Raw genomic sequence first — 13,194 nt, 5'->3', positions numbered from 1 at the left:
TTTGAGGTTTGTCTGTCTCAATTAAATTCAGACTTCTAGATTGTATTAATGCAAATGTTGACGGTTCCCGGGTGGCGCAACGATCTAATGCACTGCATCTCAGTGCTTGAGGAGTCACTACAGACACCCTGGTTCAAATCCAGGCTGTTTCACAACCGGCCGTGATTGGGAGTCCCATAGGGCGGCACACAATTGGCCCAGCGTCATCCAGGTTTGGCTGGTGTAGGCCATCTTTGTATATAAGAATTTGTTTTTAACTGACTTGCCTAGTTAAATAAATTCATTTAAAAAAAAAAATTATCAAGCAGATTTTATATCCCTTTGATCTCAGACTGAGTGGAACTCACAGGTTGAACCTGGGAAGGAGCACAACTCAAGACTTGCTAATTAAATTGTAATAATGGGCTCCTCATTAGCTTGTCATCTTACAAGTTGTTTAGCACATTTTTTTGACAATTCTAACAATTAAATAAGCCTATGCGTCTGTCATAGATGTGAAATAGAAAAATGTTTTACAAGAAACTCCAAAGTTTGTGGCCTCATGTTTTGACTCATCATCCTGGGATCAGAATCTGCCTATTGTTCAGGTAACTGCACGGTATCCATTTCACTGGGTAGTATTTCAAGTTACTCACTTGATTGTTTAGACCCTGCGCGCCTTGAACTGTAAAAAAAGGGTGTGCCTGTGAAGTTCACAAGTTAACTGACAAACATATAACATATACTGTCAATGGATGATTAGTAAATTATTATCCTTAATTTTTTTATTTGAATGTCACTAATGAAATAGCATACAGATACACAGTGTTCAATGGCGATGGAGGGCTGGGGGATTTACACACACACGTCTCCCGCGCCCGCTCTACTGTTCAAGACTCAGAAGCACCCCCTATGTGAAAACATTCCGGATGTCAAGAACAGTAGTCTGCTCTTCACTTTCTCGTCTTTCTCTCATTTTCTTGTCTTGTTATTGCGTCACATGTTGGGGTGTCCGAATAGGGTGATGGGGTCGTTCAAGTAAACGCGCTGCTGATAATCTCGATTTTTTTTTCGAATTGGGTTATTTCCGTTAAGTAGCCGATAATACATTGTTTCCAGACCAGACGCGAAACTGCCCACCTCTGCTCCGTTATTCGTAATAACTTATATGGAAACTTGGTACGATAGGAGAACATCAGGGACGAGGCATCGGCCGCTGCGGGGTGGATCCCGGATTTGGTAAATTGTTAAACTTTCAAAACAAGTCTATAGCAAGTTTTATGAATTATGTGAAATAGGCTCGAGTCGGTCGGTCCCTTGCTTCTTGTGTTTTTAGGCTACCCCCTCCTCCCTCATACATCTTCATCTGTGATGCTAAACGGCTGCATGTAGGCCTGATTTACAATTATTATTCACGACATGTTTGAAGCAGAATATTGGCGATTTATTCGATTATATAATCTGACATTTGATGGTATGCAAATTAATATAATTAGTTATCTTGGTATTTAATAATAGACGGCAACGTGCTCCGTTATTAAAACAATAAAGAACAGGACAATTATAAAATAGCCTTAAAACGCTATTTTTTATTATTATTGCCGATTAGACCACTTTATTGATGCAGCAAATGGCAAATTATATTAAAGTACTAACACAGATCATTTTATGTCGAGAAACAATGACTTCATTCATACTCAGTAGGCTGAAGGCTAGCAACAATGTACTACTGTAGGCCAATGTCCTGTCCATGAGTTGGTGCTTCATGATTGGTGATGCTGGATTGTGTATTATTGTTTTTAGTCACAGGTGTGATGATTGCCTCTGAGTGAAGAAGGAACTGAAGCTGTGACTAACAGAATGTCTTGGGGTGAGTTCATTGAGCTCCGTGAGTTGAGGCTGCATGACAATGACCGGATAGAGCTGACCTGCTGCGAGGTGCCTCGCTCACCACCTCGCCTGGAGCGGGCCAATGCCCTGCGGATCAGCCCTGGGAAGGTCCCAGAGCTGCTCAGCCGGGTGGGCATCATCCGACTGCTGGGGGATAGCCTGGACCCACGGCTCACAGATGAGAGGGGAGAGGGACATGACTTCCAGCCCTGCAGCCATGCCCAGCCCACCTGGTGTGACCTGTGTGGAGACTTCATCTGGGGACTGTACAAACAGAGCCTGCGATGTGCCAGTGAGTCTGCCTTCTACTGCTGCACAGGATTGACTTGCATGATAATGATTAGGATTGTATGTCTGCATACATGTATGTCACAGGCAACCGGTGGCACCTTAATTGGGGAGGACGGGCTCATAGTAATGGCTGGAACGGAATTAATGGAATGGTATCAAACACATGGTTTCCATGGAGTGAATGAAATGGTGGTTGATACCATTTAATTCACTCCATTCCAGACATTATTATGAGCAGTCCTCCCCTCAGCAGCCTCCTGTGTTATGTAGGCCTATGTGCGTGAGTGTTATAGGGTTTAACTATGGCTAGCTTATGAGAATGTGTTTCAAGGTTATCCCACTTCTGACACCAATATAATAGTCCGTAGACATAGAAAGCATGGTAAAGAGGCAGAGTTGATTTCCGCCCGTGCAAACCAGGGTCCTACAGTATTATATAGCCTGTTTGTGTGTGCATAGGATATACTGTATGTGTTTGTTTATGTATATGCCAGGCCATATAGCTTTAAGTCATTGTTTCTCAGATGGACTAAATGGGCTTTTTGTAAGATGGGCTCTATTCACAGGACTCAGTATTCATTAGGCCTGAATAGGCTTTAATGAGGAGTTTCTACAAAGAGGGACATTACCGTTCCCAGCAGCGACGAACCAGCTGAGAACCAAATCGCTCGCTAAAACCCTGTTTTAGCTCTGGAGTACTTGGAAAACTCCCAAATTCAGTCAGCTGTTGGCGGCAGTCTATTCCTCAGGGCATTAAGATGGATCTAGTGTTTTTTTTATGTCTGTGTAGGTACATGCATAATCTTCAAAGTTTACACTATGAACTTCCTTTCCTCTGGCTGAAACCGGCCCTTTAAATTGTTATGTGTGGCCATTACATGTGTGGAGAGAGAATTGAGAAGTGTAGCCTGTGTCTGAAGTGTATGGGGAATATACTGGTAACATCTCATGAATACACCTGTTTATGTATGGGGAATATACTGGTAACATCTCATGAATACACCTGTTTATGTATGGGGAATATACTGGTAAACTCTCATGACAACACCTCGTTATTTGTCAAATATTCCCTCTACTGTCTAGCAATACTTGTCTGATCATGTCCTGTTTGATTAGTTAGTGACCAAATTGAAGTAATATTTTTTAGTCTGTGACTAGTTCTGTCAAACGTGTAATGACTCCATGTGGCCAGTGGAGGACAGCAGATAAATTAGAATCTCAAAATGTCCCAAAACTGGAGGGAATTGATGTCCTAAATTGAGTAAATGGAAGTTTCTGTGCCAGTGCTCAACACTTCTTTTCATAGCTGACATTTCCTTACATCTGTGGAGAAGGCACAACTTTGATTACAACCCATGATCTGATCAAATCCTGTTTTTAATTAATCACTTATCTTTTCTCACAGATTGCGGATTCACATGTCACTATCGATGTCGACCTCTCATCCAATTAGATTGCAGTTTGGATCGTGGCTCCACAGTTGAACAAACATGTGCTGTAGAGACTGATACAAATGTGGTAAGAACCTCATGATCTGATGTATGCGTGTCATTTCATTTGTTTTCTCTACTCAACCTCTCATTCACCGGCCATGTCGTGTGTCATGACCACCACCTATCCACTATTCAGGCCATACTCTTTGTGGTGACATGGTGTCTGCACACTCTCTGTAATCAATCACCCTAGTCTTCTTTTCTTTCTATTCCATGATCCCCCTGTGTCAGGTCCTTTCAGTTCAGGTCCTCTCTCTCACAATTCTCTTTGGCTACAGTACCCTATCTATGGGCATCAATCATTTATATGTATTTTATTTGTATTTATTAATGAACCTTTATTTAACTAGGCAAGTCAGTTAAGAACTAATTATTATTTACAATGACGGCCTACCCCGGCCAAACCCGGACGACGCTGGGCCAATTTTGCACCGCCCTATAGGACTCCCAATCACGGCCGGTTGTGATACAGCCTGGAATCGAACCAGGGTCTGCAGTGCCTTCGATTGCTGCGCCACTCGGGAGCTAGTCTTATCTGATATATTTATTTTTCTCTAAAGTGGTGCTGTTCTCTGTAGAACCCTAGGCCTACATATGTCATGCATTTGTCATGTTATGTGAATCCCCTATGCTCTGCTATCATCTGAATCCTCACATGATTTTCATCGTCTCACGTCGCATTTATTATTGGCAGACAGGAAAAGGGGGGGAGGGGTATGATGTCATGGGAGTTCTAATTTTCCCTCAGCGCCCAATCATGGCCGTTTGCGCTGGTTTTGTGTATTTTCTAATCTCAACTGCCTGGGTGGGGCCTCCGCGGTCCGGGGAGAGAGATGGAAAGGCGGGGGCTGGTCCCGCATCCTGTTCTTTGCTCGTCTTGAGAAACCGAAACGTGGCCAGATTGAACAGGAAACCGACAAAAACGTGCTTTAGAACGTTGTTGAAGTTTACAGGGAGATACTAACTATACTAGCAGTCTGAATACGCTACACACTATCTGTGAATCTCAAGTTGCTGTAGTTGCTACGTGTCTATTACAGCGGGATACATTTTAAGATATAAATTGTTTTATTAAACGGGAAACTACGCCTATTAGTGCTCCAATCAAAGCCGAATTAGATACAATTTGAGAAATTGTAGCGAAATCTAATCGCAATATCGTTCCAGTCTAACGTTACATTGCAACATTTTGATCATGAAAGACGCGGTCAGTGGTTCGGATAAGAGCCCATCCTTCGGGAAGACGTGGGGCAGCTCCACCAGTAGCGGATACTGCAGTGGGGACTCGGATTCTGAGTTCGAGCAGTACTTTACTGCTCGCACATCATTCATTTGCAAATCCAAGAAAGAGAAGGTAAGAATGATAATTTTATCAAGCAGACAGGACTATGTCAATTGCCTACCAAGCTGTTTCCATTTAGAATATTTCTGTTTTAATTACATTTTTTATTTTCACCTTTATTTAACTAGGAAAGTTCTTATTTACAATGACGGGTTACCCCGGCCAAACCCAAACGACACTGAGCCAATTGTGTGCCGCCCTATGGGACTCCCAATCACGGCCGGTTGTGAGAAGCCTGGAATAAAACCAGGGTCTGTAGTGACGCCTCTAGCACTGAGATGCAGTGCCTTAGACCGCTGCATTATTCACTAATAGCGTGATTGCTGTAGTACCCCGAGTAACTCTACCATGGCTCCTTTAAAAAAAAATCTTTGGGATCTGCTGTACCTCTCATATAAAACACGTGTAAAACATTTCACTACAGACCCGTGTTCAATCCCAGGCTGTTACAGCCGGCCGCGACCTGGAGACCCATTAGCCGGCGGACAATTGGCCCAGCGCCGTCCGGGTTAGGGGAGGGTTTGCCTGGCCGGGATGTCCTTGTCCCATTGCGCTCTAGCGACTCCTTGTGGCGGGCCGGGCACATGCACGCTGACTTCGGTCGCCAGCTGTATGGTGTTTCCTTCGACACATTGGTGCTGCTGGCTTCCGGGTTAAGCAAGCAGTTTGGCTTGCTTAAAATCTATATTACAATGATGACTCTTACACCCTGATGCTGAGAACCACTCACAAATTCATGTTAAGTGACGCACCCATGATACTGTACCTCTAGTTAAGTTTCGGAACACAAACACACTAGTCATGTAGCCTACTGTTCAGTGTTCTATTCTCACATCTGAACAAACATTACACTTATAAAGCTTGCACACACAAGTCTGCATACAAGCCTGCACACATATTTCCGCAGGGTTTGAATGAGTAATGGCAAAATATAATCATAACTAATATTTCCACATCATCTTGAATGTTATTATACAGAGTACAGTACAAAGTGATAACGTCACCGTGAACATTAGTGACTCCTTAGTAGAATGAGCTGGCTCTCATTTTGTGATTGCCTATTTAATCATTAACTGTAGGACATTAACTCAGCAGCCTTTCAATCTGCATTAGGATGTAGGTTATTGATCTGATTTATTGATCTTTTTTTCACAGCTTGACATTGCTTTATGTAGTTTTGTGCTCCATGAATTCTGGGCAGCTGTGGCCATTCATTTCTCCAATGTGTAAAAATCAGCTAACTCTCCGCATTAGGAACATGATTAGTGGGATAAACAACACAAGAGCAATATAGTTTTGAATGGCACCATTCCTAAAGAGTTATTTATTTGTCCCTGTGATTTTCCTACTGATTTAGTTATTTTTCTTGTGATTTTGCCCCAGAGGAGAACTCATGTTGGGTACTGATGGTAGCACGAGCCATGGAGATTAATGGCTATTGATCTATGGATCTTCCCTCCCCCTCCACGAAAAACAGCTACTGTTGGTCCCCTAATTCAGTGTTTCCCAATCCTGGTCCCCAAGTGCCTCCAACAATACAGAGTTTTGTTGTAGCCCTTGACAAACACACCTCACTCAGCTCATTGAGGGTTTGATGATTAGTTGACAAGTTGAATCAGGTGTGCTTGTCCAGAGTTACAGTAAAAATGTGTACTGTTGGGGGAACCTGAGGACTAGGGTTGGGAAATACTGCCCTAATTGATGCACCTACGTTTTGTGCATCATATGTCCTGAATAACATCCTCACACAGGAAGCAAGAACGGACCATTAGACACCGGAAGGGCATACATGTGGTGGATACCGTGTGTCCATACCAGGGGGATATTTTTTTACATGAACACAGCATTAAAGAATGCAGCTCAAAGCCGCTGCAGACATTACAAACAGCTGCACGTTCCCCCATGGTGCCTCCCTCTTCAGAGATAGTTCAGGAACTAGGATTGGTCAGCGCTGACATCATTGTGCTCCACTACTTCCCTATTGTAAGCGATGGCTACGTTGACACTTGACAGGAAGTTTGGAATCTGATGCAACCGGTGGTCATTTGTGAAGGAAGGAGTGGAGCTTACAGGAAGTTAGCACTGTGAAGCATAGGTTGCTATTTAGCACATTTACCAACTCTTCATTATACAGCAGCAACAAGTCCTGAAAAAGCAGTAATGCTGTTTCTCATTCAATACCATTTTGACTTACACCAGTCTAGTGCTTCCTTCCTCTCAGATACTGCGGGAAAAAACCCAGCTTGTCCACCCCTGGGAATTTTCATTGGGCTGATTTTCTTAACTAAATGTTTAGTTCAATTGGTCGATAATGTAGTGCCTCCTTAACTGTCCCTCTAATCAATTAGATTTTTTTCAATATGAAATGTTGTGGGGTGTTAGTTTTCCCCCATTAGGCCCACATAACACATTTCTTACAGGCATCATTTTACATGCAACACATTTAAACTTGGCTTAAAGTGGTAGAACACAAAAGACTCCCAATATAACCCTTTTTTGTCTTTAGGAAGATGAGAGAGTAAGCCAAATGGAAAGAGGGCTTTTACGGCTGCTTCGACAATTAAAGTGTAGCCAATAAATGGCTTATTGAAATATTGACTCCCTTTTCGATCTCTGGTCAGGATGAGCAGGTCAAATGTGGGAAGCAGCAGGAGCTGTCAGGCACAGAGATCCAGCAGAAGGTGAAGGAGTACAATGCTCAAATCAACAGCAACCTCTTTATGAACCTGGTGAGTACTAACAAGTTGCCCTTATACCATTGTAGTAACATTGTAATAAATCTAGTAATTCAGTAATTGCTCAGTTACAATACTGCAGAATTACCCCAACAATGTAATGTCTACTATGCAATAACATGTTGATAATGTGTGTTAATGTTACATTTTATGCCAACATTTCTTCATTCTCTTCAACAGAACAAAGATGGCTCCTTCACTGGCTTCATAAAGGTCCAGTTCAAGCTGGTACGACCTGTGTCAGTTCCCCCACCAAGAAAGGGTACTGGAACACAGGATGGTGCGGGCAAGAAGAATGGGGGAGTAAAACGTTGCACCTCTTTCTACCTGCCCAAGGATACATCTAAACACCTACACATCAGCTCCCGGACATGCGCTCGTGAGGTCATCGAAGCCTTGCTAAAGAAGTTCACTGTGGTGGACAACCCTGGAAAGTTTGCCCTGTTTGAGCGCACCGAGCGTCATGACCAAGGTAAGCCTACCTCTGTGACCGGTTTTGTGGCAGCACATGTCTGTTCTTTGTTCTGCATTGACATCACATACAGTAGATAAATACAACGAGGTGCAATACAGTTGATTAATTCTATTGTCCTCCTGTATTTCTCTCAGTGTTCCTACGTAAGCTGTCTGATGACGAGCGTCCACTCGAACTTCGTCTGTGTGCTGGACCCAATGAGAAAGCCCTCAGTTTGGTATTGAAAGAGAATGAGACTGGAGAGGTCAACGTGAGTATTGAGCATGCATTGGGCATTCATTCTCAAACCAACATGGCCATTTCACATTGTGCAGCATACACTAATGCTCTGTCTCCCTCCTCTCTCTGTCCAGTGGGATGCCTTCTCTATGCCAGAGCTCAAGAACTTTGTCCGCATGTTACAGCGTGAGGAGGAGGAGCATGTCAAGCAGATTTTGCAGCGCTACACTCTGGCCCGCACCAGAATGCAGGAGGCCCAAGCTGCTGCTTCCATCCCTGGTGGTTCCTCCGCTAGTGGTTCCACCCCTGGCTGAGAAACATGTCGCCTATGGGACAACCTGCACCTCTGACTGACAACCATCACAAGATGACCAGTCATCACTGCATCCAAAGATCCCAGAGAACACAAGTGGACACCTCCCTCAAAGGAGGAGAGTGAAAGAACGAATGAGAGCGAGAGGGCGCATGAGAGCAAGAGGGCAAGCGCGTGTGAATGTGAGAGCTATCAGAAGTGCCGCACAGCTGGAGAGAGTCTGTTGATAATGAGAGTTGAGAAACAGTATATGAAACTGTGGCTGATGAGAGACTGGCTTTGTCCAGTACTGCCTCTCATTATGGGGGCGCCATTTCACTATCCTGGGTGAGCTACCTGGTTCGTAGCGTTTATCACATTATTCTTGCTGGCAGTAGGGTCCATAGATTATATCATTTATAGCTTTGGGGTAACGATCAAAGATAATTTTGAGACACCTGAGTGGGGTAAGCCATATCAAAAAGCTGTTTAACTCCCTTAATGCCAAGCAATAAGAGGGTAGCCAACCTACTAGCTAAGACAAATGTTGAACATATTCGGGTGCTGTCTGCCTCAGTATCTCCAGACCCAAATGCTAGTCAGAATAACAAGCAATGGACATTATGGGCCAGGTAGGTACCCCAGGTTTCCATTTGACCCCAATGTCTGCCACATACCTCTTGCACATCCGTACTGTGATGGATGTTACTCTTTTTGCTGTCCCTTTATGAAACTGAGTGTGAGTGCCCCATGTGTTGGGTGCACTGTGAATGTCAATTGAGAGGACAATCCCCAGGTTGATTTAATTGATAGGGGAATCTCATCCTTGAAACACTTTGAACTGGAAGCTGATGATTTTTATGGAATGTTTGTTTGTTTGTATATCTTTTCATGTTCTTTATGAGATTTTAAACCTAAAACAACAGAATAATAGAGTTGAGAATTGGATTCGTATTATCAGTACATGTCTATATTGCTTGAAATAATACCTTGACTGTCAATTATTTAAAGAAAATGTTTTTACATGTCCAGTGTCAATATATTTTTTACAAAACAATAATAAATTAGCACTGTTCACATTAAATAAGATATCCTTCACAAAGGTGTGGTGTCTCTTGGTGATGGGGGTATTCCATTGGGATGATATTCGTTTACTAAATAATGCTATCCTCACTTGGCAGTTATGGCGAGTTTCGAGTATATGGTTTGCGGTCCAAATACTTAAAAGACACACTCTCTTCCACTTACCCTCGCCTTATGCCCTTGGGGGATACTCCGTCGCCATCTTGGCGGGTGGTCCAAATGATTAGCCAAGCAAGGGAAGTTTGCAACGTAAGGCCCTCAGGCCTCGTTTTCATTGAATTTTGCGAGTGTATAATTATGTTAATTCCGGGGTCTGAAACTCCCCATAATTAAATTCGCGACGATTGTACATCCTCTTAAAAAAGCCAGCGAAAACTTAACATCAATGGAGAAGGCAACATACAAGTGTAAGTAAAAACGAATGCAAATAAGTTTGAAATTGTGCTACTAATGCAAAAAGCAAATATGTTTTTGTTTGGTTATCTTTTGAAAATTGTAGAAAAAAACATTTCACTTCCTCAGAAGTTCCAGCTAGGCAGACTAACGTTAGTTAGCTAGCTATCATACAGTAGGCGTATATTAATAATGATATATTTAATATAAGTAGACACGCAATCATAATTGACTGTTGCGCATATAAAGCACCCACAAGTACCTGTGGCTGAAAACACAATCATCGCGGGATGAACCGAGTGACGAATTTCCATTTAAAAAATAATTCCTGCCTCCTTTTTAATTTATTTATTTTATTAACAAAAAGTAATACAGGAAGTACATGTGGGAACACAAGTATATATAAATAATATACAATGGACAATAGACAAATGTTTCATCTTATTTCTATCGTAGGTAAAGAATTCAAGCAGTACATCTCTCCACAATATTGTAAGATCTTCATAAATGTGTTAAATTATAAATCTACTGATGTCTTGCCACAGTTTTCTTACATGAATACAATGCCAAAAAAGATGCAACACAATTCCTGCCTCCCTTGCCCAGCAAATGTCTTCTTGTCACACGTCATGAAACGTCATCAAAACTGTCCACTTAATTTGAAAGCTGAGGGGATAGGGTGTGTCTTAAGTGTTTGGACTGCATACTTTGACAAAGATAATGTTACTATTATTTCCTTGTGATGGTGTACAGAGTTAGTAAAGGATATTGTGCACACATCTACCTACATCCTCTCCGTACTGGCTAGAGGTACATTGTTTATGTCACTCATGCGCAAGCTCAGCTGACCAACCGTGCGGTTCTTTCGATCGTTTAGACCATACGTAACGTATGGCGTGATTGTTTTTTGAGATCTGTACTAGCTAGCCAGCCATTTTAGCTATTTAACAACAACAGTGTATTTGATCAACACTACCTTACTCCAAGGACGAATAGAAGTCACAGCTAAAATAATGAATATGTTACTGTAAGTGTTGTCACCATAATACACCGCTAGCTAACGTCAGCTTACCTTGCTAATTGTTAAGTTACTAGGCTAGCGTAGCAAACAGCCGCTGAGATAGTTATCTAGCTTTGGTTGATGCAGTTTAAAAGATTTATTAATTTACTATATTAAGATAACTTAGTTTGCTATCAACTGTAATTTGAACAGTGTTACGTTAGCTAGCCATCTTGGCCAAGCTGGCCAACGTCGTTCGCTAACTACTATAACTAGCTAATGTTAAGTTGACCGTTTGAATGCCAACTAGTTAGCAAGCTAACCTAGCTATTTAACTTGCTAGCTAACTATTGTTTGGCCTATGTGGTAACATCAGGCTAGCTAACGCAACAGCTTGTGTGTTTTATCAGCAGTGCCTATGGCATAACTGTTCTTGTGTTCAGATCCAAACAAGGAGACAACTGACTGTCTCATATACTCGTTGCCTAGGGGGTTTCACAGGGGATAATGTCCCATCACTGAAGATGGGAGGCAGTGGGTCTAAGGTGAAAGGTGGTTGGCCATTTGCTGGTTCAGGAGCTGGAGGTGATTCAGGCAGTGAGGGGCAAGAAGACCAGTCTTTGACCCGCCTCAAAGGGACCAGAAAAGCAACCCCATTTATTTTCACAAGGAGGAGGTAATAATGTTTGCTAAATGCAATATGTAGCCTATATGATATGTGATCCGTAGTGAAATGCTTTCCAATACCTGATTTTGTGTGTGTGTGTTGATAGCTCTCTTTACTATGATGAGGATGGGGACCTGGCTCATGAGTTCTATGAAGAGACTTTGGTGACAAAAAATGGCCGGAAGAGGTCCAAGCTGAAGAGGATTCAGAAGAACCTCATACCTCAGGTACGCTAATTGGATGATCACTTGAGATCCCCAGACTCTGTTTTGGAAAGGTTTCCAGTTACCCATGGTTCTTGTTCTTGTTTATAATTACTCTTGTGGGTATTGTTATCTGTTTGTAGGGAATTGTGAAGCTGAACCATCCCCGGATCCATGTAGATTTTCCTGTCATCCTCTGTGAGGTGTGAATCACATTGGGCTGGTCTAATAGATGTCAGTCAAAGGCTGCCCCACACCACAACTGCTCCATCTTGAACGCTGGTGTTCCTCTGAGAAGATGGATGAGATGTCTGACTACAGCTGTGGACAGACCACTGAAGCTATGTTGCGGAGAGAAAGGGGAGGCGGACAGATGTTTTGGTGAAAGATAGAGGATATAATAAAAGTACTGCCTTTTGTGACATGTAGAGAAGTGTGTGTGTGTGGGAGAGAAAGGTAGCTCAAGATAAGGGAAGGTTTATGAATTCCCACAGTACATGTTGACCATTTTTTATTTTATCATATCTATGTCTGCCTCTGATTGGAGCCAAGACCTGCACTAGTGAACTTTTAATGTAAATAAAAATAATCTGTCTGAGTTGGAAATACTTGAATACATGGTTTACCAGGCTAAAAGACTGAGGCATCCCCTGTTTTTATGAAGTCCACATATGGTTCACAGTCTGAGTTTTGTTCCATAACAATGTGGTCACAATATCGATGGTTTTGTATTCTGCGATTTAAAGACTGATTGGCTCAATTTACTAGTCCTTCTCTTTCTCGTTAACATAATCCTGGGAAGCTGTTGGTGAATATTTTTTTTCTCTCTGCTGTATTTCAGTTTAGGCACCAGGGGGCAGTGCTCTTGTACAGGTGCGTCTCAGGTTTGATTCTGTAACGTTTTTGGGTCAGTCATCATTTATGCCAATTGACTTTGAATAATTTAAGATGATTATGACATGACATGTGCCTAGTTGTTTATGATAAAGTGAAGTACTTTATATACATATTGAAGGTTTGGGGGAAAATATTCTAATGATAATTTGTACAGTATCTAATGGTTCATGATCATGACATATTGTCTGTTTCAGTGTTTGCTCTCTTGTAGCATACGGCTGGCTATGGGCATAAT

General features: G+C 42.3%; 2 protein-coding genes across 5 annotated transcripts; both read left to right on the top strand.

The window, feature by feature from the left end:
- Positions 1-891: 891 nt before the first annotated feature.
- LOC109898589 (ras association domain-containing protein 1) lies at positions 892-9,815 on the top strand. Of its 2 annotated transcripts, XM_020493612.2 has the most exons (7): positions 892-1,218; positions 1,783-2,161; positions 3,566-3,678; positions 7,617-7,724; positions 7,911-8,202; positions 8,340-8,455; positions 8,559-9,814. In XM_020493612.2, exons 2-7 carry the CDS (start codon positions 1,840-1,842, stop codon positions 8,736-8,738), a joined length of 1,131 nt encoding a protein of 376 aa, XP_020349201.1. In that variant the 5' UTR covers positions 892-1,218; positions 1,783-1,839; the 3' UTR covers positions 8,739-9,814. The 2 variants fall into 2 exon arrangements, with proteins under 2 accessions (XP_020349201.1, XP_020349209.1); XM_020493620.2 differs by lacking the exons at positions 892-1,218; positions 1,783-2,161; positions 3,566-3,678 and adding an exon at positions 4,461-5,007 and having other exon boundaries at positions 8,559-9,815.
- A 166-nt stretch (positions 9,816-9,981) lies between these two features.
- On the top strand, positions 9,982-12,878 carry LOC109898600 (tumor suppressor candidate 2-like). 3 transcript variants are annotated; one of them, XM_020493630.2, is made up of 4 exons: positions 9,982-10,206; positions 11,682-11,868; positions 11,966-12,086; positions 12,206-12,822. In XM_020493630.2, the coding sequence occupies exons 1-4, from the start codon at positions 10,185-10,187 to the stop codon at positions 12,269-12,271; spliced, it is 396 nt and encodes a 131-aa protein (XP_020349219.1). In that variant the 5' UTR covers positions 9,982-10,184; the 3' UTR covers positions 12,272-12,822. The 3 variants fall into 3 exon arrangements, with proteins under 3 accessions (XP_020349219.1, XP_020349235.1, XP_020349227.1); XM_020493646.2 differs by lacking the exon at positions 9,982-10,206 and adding an exon at positions 10,843-11,002 and having other exon boundaries at positions 12,206-12,878; XM_020493638.2 differs by lacking the exon at positions 9,982-10,206 and adding an exon at positions 10,861-11,219 and having other exon boundaries at positions 12,206-12,878.
- The last annotated feature ends 316 nt before the right edge of the window (positions 12,879-13,194 follow it).

Source organism: Oncorhynchus kisutch, linkage group LG1 (assembly GCF_002021735.2).
Source record: "Oncorhynchus kisutch isolate 150728-3 linkage group LG1, Okis_V2, whole genome shotgun sequence".
In the NCBI taxonomy this organism is placed as follows: Eukaryota; Metazoa; Chordata; class Actinopteri; order Salmoniformes; family Salmonidae; genus Oncorhynchus; species Oncorhynchus kisutch.
Note: the sequence above shows the minus strand (reverse complement) of the source record. Positions and strands in the feature narration are given on the sequence as shown.

Coding starts and splice junctions, on each gene's coding strand:
- LOC109898600 (XM_020493630.2), top strand. CDS start 10,185: ATGGAGAAGGCAACATACAAGT. Junction 10,207..11,681: donor GGAGAAGGCAACATACAAGT/GTAAGTAAAAAC, acceptor CTCGTTGCCTAG/GGGGTTTCACAGGGGATAAT. Junction 12,087..12,205: donor AGAAGAACCTCATACCTCAG/GTACGCTAATTG, acceptor ATCTGTTTGTAG/GGAATTGTGAAGCTGAACCA.
- LOC109898589 (XM_020493612.2), top strand. CDS start 1,840: ATGTCTTGGGGTGAGTTCATTGAGCTCCGTGAGTTGAGGCTGCATGAC. Junction 7,725..7,910: donor GCAACCTCTTTATGAACCTG/GTGAGTACTAAC, acceptor TCTCTTCAACAG/AACAAAGATGGCTCCTTCAC. Junction 8,456..8,558: donor ATGAGACTGGAGAGGTCAAC/GTGAGTATTGAG, acceptor CTCTCTGTCCAG/TGGGATGCCTTCTCTATGCC.